A 13,769-nucleotide genomic window follows, 5' to 3' on the forward strand; every position below is an offset into this window, starting at 1 on the left:
ATAAATTTGGAAGTTTAAATAAAATGGCTAAATGGCTAGATCCCTAGAAAAAGATAACATCAAAACAGATTCTCAGGGAGAAATAGAAAGCCTGAGCGGTCCTAAGCCTTTAAAGAAATTGAATCAATCAAGTGTTTCTAAAAATAAAACTCTAGAGATTTCCCCTGGTGGTCCAGTGGTTAGGACTCGGCGCTGTCACTGCTGTGGCCTGGGTTCAATCCCTGGTCAGGGAACTAAGACCCCATAAGCTGTGTGGTGTGGCAAAATCAAAACGAAACAAAAAAACCAAACTTTAGGCTTCACTGGTGAGTTCTATCAAATATTCAGAGAATAAATCATTCTATTATATTACAAAATCCTCTGAATAATGGGAAAGGAAACCATAGTCTCCAACTCTGTTTTCTCAAACTAGCAAAGCCTTATATCCAAACCTGGAATAAATAATATAAGAAAAGCAAATTATAGGCCAGGCTTACTCATCAACATGCAAAAGTCCTACACAAAGTATTAGGAAACCAAATATAGTAATATAGTAACATATGAGAAGGTGTATCATGACCAAGGTGGGTCTATCCCAAAAATGGAAAGTTAGTTTCACATTAGAAAATCAATTGATAGTTTACCACTTTAATAAATGAAAGGAGAAAAATCATACAATCATTTCAATAGGGACAGAAAAGGTATTTTATAAAACTCAGTATCCATGTATGGGTTTTATCCATATAAAACTCATATCTGTATCCAATGCAGAGAGCCAAAAATACTCAAGGCATTTTTGAAGAACAAGAAAATGGGGTTTAAGTTACTCTACCAAATATCAAAATATAAAGCTTTAGTAAATAAGACGTGTGCTCTGGGCACAGAGTTAGAAAAGTAGGCCAGTAGGACAGATTATAGAACCCTGGAAAGGACCTATTCACATATACACAGGATTTACAACAGAAATGTCACTGCAGAAAAGCAGGAAAAGGGCAATCTTTGCAGTTAACAGTGCTGGAACAATTGAGTTTCCATATGGAAAAAAATTAAATTAGACCCATATTTCACACCACACATAAAAATCAGTTTCAGGTAGATTATGAACCAAAAAGTGAAAGACTAAGCCATCGAGCTTTTAGAGATATTATTGAAGAACATTGGCTGCCAAGGAGCCTGTGACTGTGAACTGTGGCCGACCTGGCTTTCTTACGGTATTGTGTTCCTATAGCTCCAGGTGGGAGCGACAAACGAGAGCCCAGCTGAGGCTGAGAAGTCAGTTTCTTCATCATTGTCTTTGCTGCCGCTGCAGCTGCTAACAAGAAACCTGCTCTTCAGCCTCGAGGGAGAACTCTTCCTGTGGGGTGGGGAAGGGAGCTCCTTCTTAGCCCTTCAGCTGGGAGGCCTCAGCAGGGCAGTGAGAAACCCTGCCTCTCTCAATACCAAAGAGGGCTTAATACAAATCCACCCCTGTTTGAAATCTCTCAAGACTTAAGTCCAACAGAACATTGGTAGCACTTACAGGAGTTAAAGGACTCATGATATTAGAATTACGTCAAGAGATAGGGGAAGAAATCTGAATTTGAAGGTATAAAAGTCAGTGGTTAATTGTAGCACCACTCCAGTTGCTAAAAGATTTTTTATTGTTTCTGCCCCTCAGAGTCTTAAAGTGTGCTGTTTGGTATCCAAGTGCAATGCCAGATCCCTGAATTAAACTGCTAACATTAGACAATATGATAAAATTTACTTTCTATGTGAGTTCCAGACACCCACCAAAGTGATCATACTTTCGAAAACAGAAGAAGAAAGGCTAATAATTAATGCCATATTGTTTAAGAGTTCTTGTTGATCCACATCATTAGTACTTGGTATTGTTAGATTTCTTATTTTTTGCCAGTCTGAAGGGTATATTCCATATCTTTAAGAGAGACAGCAGCCCTGTTTGACTTTGAGCCATTGGGAGCAGTCCTGAAGAATATCTTTGGACAGAAAAGGCAAAGGTGAAGCAGTAGCATGCCCACTGTATATGGAATACGAAAATATGGAGAGCTGTTCAAGAGCCCTGGAGACATCGGGAAGCTATCAGTTTCTTTACTTATGCTTCCCAAGACTGAAGGTAACTATAGTTAGGATGCTCATGCTACATACTCTGCTTACCCTGTGTCCTCAACACCATGGTCGTCACTGATGAATCAGGAATGCTGTGTCCCTGTGTTATGCTAGAAGGGGAAGAAGAAGGTGACCAAGTATCAAAAGTCCCAGGATCCCGAAGCTGATTTCATTCCTCCTGTGTTTGTGTTCAAATGCATTGAGTTAGGGACTTCCCTGGTGGGGCAGTGGTTAAGAATCCACCTGCCAATGCACGGGACGTGGGTTCGATCCCTGGTCCAGGAAGATCCCACGTGCCACGGAGCAACTAAGCCCGTGCATCAAAACTACTGAGCCTGCGCTCTAGAGCCCATGAGCCACAAGTGCTGAAGCCTGCGTGCTCTAGGGCCTGCCTGCCACAAATACTGAGCCCCCGTGCTGCAACTACTGAAGCCCACGCGCCTAGAGCCCGTGCTTCGCAACAAGAGAAGCCACCACGATGAGAAGCCCACGCACCGCAACAAAGAGTAACCCCTCTCGCCGCAACTAGAGAAAGCCCGTGCGCAGCAACAAAGACCCAACGCAGCCAAAAATAAAATAAAAATAAAAGTTAAAAAAAACAAGACAAATGCATTGAGTTAGAGTTCACACTGAAATTGGCATCCAGGGAGAATGATTCCTTTAACTGACTTTTCTTGTCCAGTCAGACTTCCAAGAGATCCTGTGACCTTTGTGTGAATCTTTGTATATAACCTTTGTATAAACCCATTGTAATACAGGCAGCTGGCTCTGACTGGAAGATTCTGGATCATCCCTGACATTCTGGAGCCCACAGTGATCTGCATCACAGGTGCCCATGAATGCCCCATAAAGGCCCCAAAGGCCTTTATTAAGCACAGTCCATCCAGCATCTCCTCTGCTTTGTGCTTGAGAAGATGCCAAGGTGGCAGAAACTCCCATATTCTGGCTGAAACTCAGCATTCATTCAAAAAGCACATTATGAGCACCTTGCCATGTGTTGTTACCAACCCAGCATTTTAAAAATCATCTGAAAAGGCTGTGCCTCCCTGCTCCCAAAGAACGTCAAGGCCACAGGGAACAGTACATTCTTACTTATGTGACAGAGGAGGAGATCTAGTAGAGATCAAATTACTGTGACCAAAAAAGAAACAACTAAAATATCTCAGATATTGTTGAGAGAAAAGGAAAAGTCTGCAGGAAATGGCTAAGCACTTAGCTGATAGATATGACCAAGGAAGAACAAGAAGATATCATGATTAGAAAGAAGAGTCCTCCACAGTTTTCACCCTCAGATCCCTGTTCTCTATTAGTGAGACAGACATGAAGGCAGAATGACAGGTGTTACCTGATCAACTTTAACATTTGGTCAGTGCCATCAAATAGGTTACTATGAAAAAGGACTGTCAACAGTGGAAGTTAAAAAAGAGACTGAGTCCACAAAACCCCACCTTTACTATCAGGTCTACCAGGAAAAGTGCATCCAGTTCATCCAGAAGGAAGAATGTAAATACATAAGGGAAATGGCAAATCACTGATGCCTGAAATCAAAGGAGCAGACTCACAGCTGAAGTTAAACACAGCCCAAGGCTTAAATCCACATTGTAGAACAGATAAGAGGTAGCATGAAAAAATAATATCTTCTAGAATTTCTTAAACCACAGACAAAGAACAATAACTGTAAGAGAAAAGACTGTTAAATTCAACTGCATCAAACTTAAGAGCTTATCTCCATTAAGAAAAAAAAAAAAAAAGAATAAGGGTTGAACAGGCAAGCCAAGAACTGCAACATGACAAAGGACTGGTATCTAAAATAAAAAGCAACTTCTACAAATCAATAAAAAATAAGACAGTCTAATAGAAAAATGTGAGACTTAAATAAGACATTTGCAAAGGATATATAGAAAATGTCCAAAAAGCATATAAAAGGCTTATTAGTCATCAGAGAAACACAAATTAGAGCCACAATGAAATACCTCTAAACACCAGGTTGATCAATTACAATTATAATTACAAAGTTTGCCAGTACCAGATGTGAGGAAATGTAACAATATGAACCCTCATGTCTGATGGTAGGGGAGTAAATTGGTATAAGTACTTTGAAAAACTATTTGGGAAATTGGGATTGACATATATACACTAATATGTATAAAATGGGTAACTAATAAGAACCTGCTGTATAAAAAAATAAATAAAATAAAATTCAAAAATTCAAAAAAAAAATTTGGAACTACCTACTAAAGCTGCACGTGTGCAAACATATGACCCCATATTTCTACTTCGAGGTGATATAGTCAACAGAAATACATGCATACATGCACAAGAGATGTGTGTAAAAATATTATAACAGCATATTTGTAATAACACAAATATCTGTCAGTAAAATAAATTGTGTTTTGTTCTTACAGTGGAAAACTGTATAGCAAAGATAATGAGCTATTGCTACATGTATCAGCATGGTTGGATGTTATAAACAATGTTGAGTGAAGGAAGTAAAATACAAAAACACACTGCATGATTATATGTATATAAAGTTCATTAACAGACAAAAATTAACTATGGTATTAAGGGATAGGTATTAGTCTGCTCAAACTGCCATAACAAAATGCCATAGACTGGGTGGCTTAAACAACTGACATTTATTTTCTCACCATTCTGGAGTTTGGAAGTCCAAGATCAGCATGCCAGCATGGTCAGTTTCCAGTGAAACTTCTTCCTGGCTTGTAGATGGCCACCTTCTGTCTGTGTGTTCGCCAGATCTCTTCTCTGTGTGTTCTTGGGATGAGAGTAAGCTCTCGGGTGTCTGTCCTTATAAGGATACTAATCCTATCCATTAGGGCCCCACTCTTATGACCTTATATAACCGTAATTACCTCTCTCTACATGCAGTCACCTTGGGAGTTAGGGCTTCATCATATCAATTTGGAGGTGACACAGTTCAGTCTATAGCAGGTTGATAAGCATTAATATAAAGCAAAATAAGGAAGTGATTATAGTATTAAGGAATGATAAGTATTGATACAAAGAAAAGTAAGGAAGTCAGGCTAGAGATTACCTAAGATGTGAGCAGAGGAAGGGGTTGTGATTGGAAGATGCCATGCTGGCAGTGTCTTGTTTCTTGACCCACACAGCTGTTCATTTTATAAATTATTTGTTAAATTGAACATTTATGTTTTATATGCTTTTCTGTATGTATGTTATACTTAACAATTTAAAAGGTTTTTTTAAAACTAAAATCTTGTGTCCATTCTCATTTCCTGTTCTACAGTCTGCTAACATTGTCGAGCTGTTCCATGTATGTTCCATTTATGTTATCCTATTATTAATATGGATTATACTTAACTATTTTGACTTTTCTGATCCCCCATATAAATTATTTTTATATATTAATTTTTTAAATATTAATATGGTAAATAATGGTAAATTTTAAATGTTTTAGAGATGCTCTTTTCTTCTGGTATATTATTAAAATATATTTCATGATATTCTGATGAATTGAGTTGAAATGATATTTTTGTCCTTAAACATTTTCCCACATAGGTAGAAATTCCCAGCTTCCTTTGTCCCTGGCCTACACTTTATTGAGGTTGAATCAGTTGCTAAAAATATATTTGGTCCTATTAAAGATTATCTTTGGCTGGTAAGATTAAGGAATAGAGGAGCTTTTCAAAAGTGAACTATCTCTAAATATAATCAATAAAAGAAATTCTGACTAGAAATGGAGTCTTTTATGTAGCTTTATTCTCTTTTGGCGTCATTAGTCAGTCAAGTTGGTATAACTACTAAAATTGTACATTCATTTCTACTTTCAGCAATCCTTCAAAGGGATTGTGAGTTGCTGTCACAATCAAGAACTTATCTAGGAATCTGATTTCCTCCTCACCCTGAAAGTTAACCCCAGCAACTTAAGGGACATCCTTATATCCTACCCAGGTCGGTTGAGGGCTGAGAAGGCAGTGGGTGGTACTTCTTCTCAGTCTGAATAGATTGTTAGCCATATTCTAAAACTCAGTCATTTGTGGATACTGTATAGAAGAAACAGTAAAGCAATGACTTATCCCTTAAGAAAACTTCTCATCAAAGTGGTTTTTTTTAATTTTTTTATTGTAGGTAATTCGCTCTTTTCTGCTCTTTCCAACAATTGAGCGAATGTCTGAGTCACCCAAAGGCAAGCTGGCCACTCCACTTCTGTGCTGGTTTCGATATGCTTTCTATGTTCCTGGCTACTTACTACTTAAACCGTGGCCTGAGAAAATCAAGTCCTTGGTGATCAGAATGCTCCTTCGAAGGATGAACCTACAGAGTGAATTTTCGTTTCTGAATTTGTTGGAACCGTTCTGCCTCAGTAAGCACATTTTAAAATGTATATGTTTATTCTTGTATCAGAAAGTGTTAAGAGAATAATCTCAGACAGTGGATGAGTATCAAGCAAGGAATTATTTGTTGTGTTTTTCTCCCAAAAGTTTAAAACTAGAAATAAAAAGAAAATAGTGAGGGGTATTCTAAATGACAGAAAAGCCTCATCATGCTTTAATTTTAAACCTTATCCTTCTGATTCTCCACTCTAGCTACAGGATGATGAGAAAGAATTCTTCTGTATCGAGTATATATATGGAGTCCTTACAGGGATCCAGGGTGTGCCCTGTTAAGCTCAGTGTGTGAACTTTGCAAAAATCAGCCCAAGAAAATCAGGCCTAATATTCCCATAGAGTGAACAGGCTATGATTTTACTTTGCCCTTTAAAAGTTCTTGGAGAAGTTTAAGTTATAAAACTAACAATAAATAATAGTCATGGTAATGTAACACTGGATGCGTTACTGATTATAGTTTCTGAATGTGCCAGGGAATGTTTTTGCTACTTTACTTCTTGGCTTCAAATGTTGCTTTTAAATGTAATTTATCTGTTTAGTTAATACTAATAATAAAATATGGTACTTTCTTAAGCCATAAAATGGGATAATAATATCCCATACCTCAAAAGATTATTATAGGATTAAATGTGATAATATATGCAAAGTGTCTATCTAGTATTTTATTTGTAATAAGCCTCCAATGAATGATATAACAACAGTTGCAGCAGCAGCAGCTAATAGCTGCTGTTCTAAGCTTTAACCTGTAGTCCTCAGAAGAACTAATAAGGTTTAGGTATTATTATTGTCCCCATTTTACAGATGAAGATACTGAGGTTCAGAGAAGTTACATGATTTGCCTGAAGTCACACAACTAGTGGGTAGTGTTCAAACTCCAGCAATATGCCACTGTGTTAAGCTTCCTTTTACCATAGCTGCTGCTATTATTGTCTCTTTGCTCCTTTCAGTCATAAAAGCAGGACTCCTGAGTAAAGTTTACCATGCTCACCTACATCGAGTGCCACGAGATCATGTGCATAGTGAATCCAGAAACAAGTCACAGCCCTGCCTTTAGAATTGTACAGCTACAGATTGTATGGGAAGTGTTTTTCTAAATATGTAGCAAGAAGTAGTCATCACAAATACAAAGTTCAATATATTTTCTGTATTTGTGGATTTTTATGCTCTCCCCAACTCTCATTCTTTGTTATAGGCTTAGCATAGCAGCAGCAGAAGATGAGATAGGGAGTAGGGAAGCAAGGCTCAGGACAGTCATAAAAATTACCAAACATTGAAGTTGGAGATGTCCCTTGAAGACCTTCTGGTCCAGCCCCTTATTTTTCCCTCATAGAAGAGAAAGAAATGGCCTAGTAAGTGAAAATGGCACTGACTACAAGTCAGAAAACCTCAACTCTCATTTTGGTTTTGCCTCAGACTCCCTCTGTGGCCTCAATTTAGTCCTTTCCCCTCTCTGGTTCTCAGTCATTGATCAAATCAAGAGTTAGACTGGACACATTTGGAAATTGAAATCAAATGGAAATCACTTGAAATTCTGGCAAACATATATAAAACTACTCCATGTATACTTCAGTAAGTCATTACAGTTTACAGATTTTTTTTTTCCTTCTTTAATCTTTTTCATTTTACCCTTAGAAAGGATTTTAAAAAAGCATTCTCTAGTTAAGGAATCCATTTTCCTCCAAGGACTTCTGCTTCCAGGAAGATGAAATAGATGTATTCTTTTCCCTGTTTCTCCTACTAAGTGCTAAAAATCCTGCATATTATATGTAAAACAAATATAAGACTCTGAAAGGTGGAGAAGAAAGCAGACTATGTAGGGACCTTGGGACCCACAGAGCAACACAGTGGTAAGTTCCCTGGGTTTTCTTTTTACCACGTATATCCTAGACTTGGAGCCAGTGACCCAGAAATACCAATGGGTGTGGATTTTTTAAAAGCCCTGAAAAAAGCCTGCACTCTGTAGCCAGAGGACCAGGAAAATGGCAACCTTTCTAAAAGAAACTTTTGGATAATGACTGCCCTAATCTAGCCATGCACCATAGTAAAAACCGTGGCCTTATCCTTACCCAAACCAGCAAAGGCCAAGTGGGAGGCCTGGACTTTACCCTACATCCAACAGTAATGAGGCACCCCTCTCCTTCCTCACTAGGGTGGTGTCCAGAAGAGGCTGATTGGAGAGGCAGGACTTTCACCACTGCCCAGCAGTAATGAGGCCACTACCACCACCACTCCTATGAGATCAGTGGGGATCATGTGGGAAAAGCAATAAGGCAATTCTACCTCTCCTAGCTGGGATGGTAATAATGGAAGCCTAGTGGGGAGTCAGAATTCCTACCCATGCCCAGCAATAATGAGGAGCCCCTCCACCGCTTGGTTGTCAATAGAAACCAAATGGAGAACCTGGATTTCTGCCCCACCTGGCAGTAGTGAGGTGGCACTTCTCCTTCCCCACTTCCCTTGCTGAAGAAATGCCAGGGGAAAAACAAACAAACAAACAAAAAAAAAAACCCCACCTAAAATAGAAAGTTTAAATAAGATCAGGAGTATCATAATATCCCAATTGTCCTTGTTTTAGTTAAAAATCACTTGTCATACCAAAAACCCGGAAAAGCTCAATTTGAATGGAAGAAGACAATAAATGCCAACACCAAATGACAGAGATACTAGAATTTTCTGACAAAGATTTTAAAGCAGTCATTATAAAAATACTTAAATGAGCAATTAATAAACATGTTTGAAAAAAATGAAAAAATAGAAAGTCTCAGGAAAGAGAAGGTTTAAAGAAAAACTGAATGGAAATTTTAGAACTGAAAAATATAATAACCAAATTAAAAACTCAGTGTTTGAGCTCAACAGTAAAATGGAGGGGACAGAGGAAAGAACCAGGGAACATAAAGATATAACAATAAAAATAGGAACTTTCCAAATTTGGTAAAAGACATAAACCTACAAAATTCAAGAAGCTAGATGAACTCCAAATAAGTAAACCCAAAGAAATCCACACCAATACACATAAACATTTGAAAACTAAAGCAAGGAAAATATCTTGAAAGCAGCCAGAGAGAAATGATACATATTTATAGAGGAAAATCTATTTGAGTGACAACTACTTTCTCTTCAGAATCTATAGAGGCCAAAAGAAATGGCATATATTTCAAGTGTAAATAGAAAAGAACCATCAATACAGAATTCTATATCCAGCAAAAATGTGCTTTAGGAAGGAAGAGAAAATTAAGACACTCTCCAATGAAGGAAAACTAAAGGAATTTGTAACTATCAGACGTATCCTAAAAGAATAGCTATAGGAAGTTCTCTAAACTGAAAATAAATGATCAAAGAAGGAATCTTGAAACATTTAGAAAGGAAAGAACAGAAAGAAAAAATGTGGGTAATTACATTTTCCTTCTCCTCTTGAGATTTCTAAATTATGTTTAACAGTTGAAGCAAAAATTATAACATTGATATGATCTAAGTGTATACAGAAGAAGTATTTAAGGCAATTATATTATAAATAGGGGAGGGTAAAATAACATAAAGGGAAGTAATATACTTCTGTACTTCACTTGAACTGGTAAAATGTCAACACCCGTAGACTGTATTAAGTTACATATATAATGTAATACCTAGAATGACCACTTTAAAATCTATAAAAAGAGACATACTCCAAAACACTATAGGTAAATCAAAATAGAATTCTAAAACATTTAGTAAAAAATATAGGAAGGCCAGAGAAAGAACACAGAGAAATAGAAAACAGACAACCATCAGAAAACAAATAATAAAATGGCATACAAGCTCTAACATACCAATAATTACATTAAATGTAAATGGTCAAAATATACCAATTAAAAGATAAAGATTGACAAAGTGGATTAAAAAACATAACCTAAGTATATGCTGTCTTCAGAAAACTTGGTTAAAATATAATCATATAAGTAGACTGAAAGTAAAAGAATGGGAAAAGATACATCATGCAAACATTAATCAAAAGGAACCAGTAATGACTATATTAATATCAGATAAAGTGGACTTCATAGCAAAGAAAATTACCAGGAACAGAGAGTGACAATACATAATAATAATAATAATAATAAAAGGTTCAATTTACCGAGGAGTTATAGCAATTCTAAATGTGTATGCACGAAATAAGTGAGCGGCAAAATATATGAAGCAAAAACTGATAGAACTGAAAGGAGTAATGGACAAATGCACAATTATAGTTGGATGCTTAAACACCCCTCTCTCAACAATCAGTAGAATAATAGAACAGAAAAAAATTAGCAAGGATATAGATTAATTAGCAACAGTATCAACCAACAGGATTTTTTTTTAATTAATTAATTAATTTATTTATGGCTGTGTTGGGTCTTCGTTTCTGTGCGAGGGCTTTCTCTAGTTGTGGCAAGCGGGGGCCACTTTTCATTGCGGTGTGCGGGCCTCTCACTATCGCGACCTCTCTTGTTGCAGAGCACAGGCTCCAGATGCGCAGACTCAGTAATTGTGGCTCACGGGCCCAGTTGCTGCGTGGCATGTGGGATCTTCCCAGACCAGGACTCGAACCCGTGTTCCCTACATTGGCAGGCAGATTCTCAACCACTGCGCCACCAGAGAAGCCCCAACCAACAGGATTTAATAGACATTTATAGAACACTCCACCGAAAACATCTGGGTTCCTGATAGGCATTAGATAGGGAGCTACCTGTGCTTTCCTTCTACCTCTTTAGAAATACTTTCTAAACCCAAATCAGCACATGGGATATAAGAAAGTTTTATTTGTTTTTCTATATATATTTAGTGACTATATAACACATCACATATGACATATGACGTGTTTAATGTTTTTTCATTAAAATGGATACTTATATAAAGATTTATTTTCAATTTTTCTACAGCAGAATTGTAAACACCCTCTTGAAGAAGTAGGCTCCATAAGCTGCACTCGAGAGAAAGGAATCTTCCTCTCAGCTGCAGTGATTGACCTCTTACTGAGTCTTCCTGGAGCCCCAAGTGCAGGCATCAAGGAGCAAGACAGTTTGGACCTAGGACACATTCCCCTCCCTGACTCAAGGCAACCAGAGCCTTCCAGCTGCATTGTTGCTTGGGGAACCCTGGGATTTCTTTCCCATAGTAGAGTTATATTGTGTGCAAAATAGACTTTTAGACCAGACTAAACACTCAGCCACACTGCTTTATCTCTGTTCCAAACAACCAACTTGCAAACAAACTTTTGGGGCACAGCCCTTATGTTTCTGATATCCTTTCCTTCTCTGATTTTCTGTTCTCTTCCTTCTGGATCTGCCTTTCTGATATCCAAGTAACTAGTACTTCAGTAGTCTCTTTTGTTTCCCCTTTACCCACCCTGTCTGTATAACCTTGGGTAAAGAGAAAGGAAGCAAGAATTACCTGTCTTCTTGCTGCTTTGTGTTCTCGGTTTATTCTCTGCATGGGTACTTAGTTCAATCTCCTAGTAGTGACCGTAGGCTAACCCTTAAGCAAGCATTGCAATCGTTCTAGCCGGCCTCTTTATACCTCTCCCCTTTGGGTCCCGTGTCACCCCTGCCTCCTCTTGCAACAGCTACCACAGAACCTGCCTTTACCCAGGCTTACCCTGGCCATCCCTCTAGTGATTCCTTTTCCCTTGCTTATGACAAATGCTAGAAGGCCCCCGCGGAGAGGGACTGATACTCATCAGATAAGACCCTGGCCCTTGTGGATGATTAGTGCACTCCTCCCGAGCTTGTATCCCATGAATGGTGAAGGGTAATCGATATTCAAACCAGTCACTTGAGTTGGTGACATGATTTTCATGTTACACAAAGAGAGGGGTCATCAGGGGAAAGGAATACCAGGTCTGAGATCATTTTCGGTGGTCAAATCTATGCCATCCGGACCTTCCTCCTCCAGACCTGCTTCTCTGTGGCTTGACTGTCATCCAGACAACGACCTTTAGCATACCGGTTTGACTTTTAGGAGGACTTGGGGTGTTTTCACATTATGTAATGTCTGTGCTTCAGTAGAAATCTTATGGAAACAAATGGAGGAAGTTTGCCAGTCCAAGTAGTAGATAATAAATCCTGACCTATCTGGATAGAAACTGATTTTCTGTATCCTTTAGTTTATACACATATTTTTTTATTGTAGTAAGGTCTGAAAAATTCAAGGAACCAAAGTATTCAAGTATTTCAAATGCTGTTGTCCTTTTGGCAAAAATGGTGCTTCTTATAGGCTGAGATGCTATGTATTAGCCTTCTTCAGCAGACTGAGTGAGTAAAACATCCTTTCCTATCCAGCATTCAGGATAGAGTAGCCCTAATTCAATTAGGATACTTTATAAACTTTACCACAGTGTTCATCAGTTCAATTGATACAACTAGATTGTTTTGAATGTTATTTTTAAAGAAAATATATGGTTTTTTTCTTTAATTTTAATTCTGGAATATTTGCTACTACATATTTTCTTTAGAATAGATGTTCTTCTGTTTCATGAGAAATAAATTTTTCACTAAGACAGCTGAATTGGATTTTCTGATCAAAGCTAAAAGCAAATATATTTTAGCTTAGCAGTATCACAGGTCAAGATAATTAACGTTAAAAAATATTTTAGGGTCTTTTTGTTAGGCCAAATTGATGTTTTAATTCCTTTCAGTTACCTAACTAGAAAAACACAGTGCAGACAAAGGGCATTCCTGGTAGATTACGTTACTTCTGTTGCATACATTCTTGTAAAAGACACTTTCATAATCTTTCCTTTCCTTAATCAATATGGAAATAACTTTTAAAAACATGTACAGTGATATGAAATGAACAGAACTATTCAATGAACTGACACATAAGCTTCACTAAAAAATCACAAATTTCTTCTCAGAATATTTTTTACTTAATCCCAGAATAATATTTTGAATAAGACAAAACCAGACTGCCATGTTACCTATTCTCTCATTTATGTGTGTATCTTAGGAAAATCCATTTATAAAAGCCAACTTCAGCCTTAGTTATTCATAGAAGTTTAGCCTAAAATTCAGCAATGAAAGAAAAGATTTTGAGTGTGTGTGGTCAGTATTAGGATTTAGGGCAAAAGGTGATTAGATATAGTACTAGAATATCATCTCTGGTTTAGAAGTAAATGACTCAGTGAAAGTTTTATTATTTTTTTCTATAGAAATTTATATATATATATATCTTTAAATTATCTGCCACTCTAAAAGGTTGTATTATTTTTTAAAAAATCATACACCTTGAGTTGTGTGTTTCACTTTGGTGAACTCAGTGTCACATAGATAAGACTATCTGTTTGCAGACTAAATCAGTGGTTATAAT

General features: G+C 37.3%; 1 protein-coding gene and 1 pseudogene across 3 annotated transcripts in view; both read left to right on the top strand.

Moving 5' to 3' along the window:
* LDAH (lipid droplet associated hydrolase) overlaps positions 1-13,769 on the top strand; it is a 98,344-nt gene that overhangs the window by 59,691 nt on the left and 24,884 nt on the right. For all 3 annotated transcript variants that reach the window (XM_059942128.1, XM_059942127.1, XM_059942129.1), the window contains exon 5: positions 6,193-6,427. In XM_059942128.1, the coding sequence (XP_059798111.1) occupies positions 6,193-6,427 (235 nt within the window). The remainder of the gene's footprint in view (positions 1-6,192; positions 6,428-13,769) is intronic.
* LOC132377288 (nuclear pore complex protein Nup88-like) lies at positions 555-3,620 on the top strand (annotated as a pseudogene).

This window comes from Balaenoptera ricei, chromosome 13, assembly GCF_028023285.1.
Source record: "Balaenoptera ricei isolate mBalRic1 chromosome 13, mBalRic1.hap2, whole genome shotgun sequence".
NCBI lineage: Eukaryota > Metazoa > Chordata > Mammalia > Artiodactyla > Balaenopteridae > Balaenoptera > Balaenoptera ricei.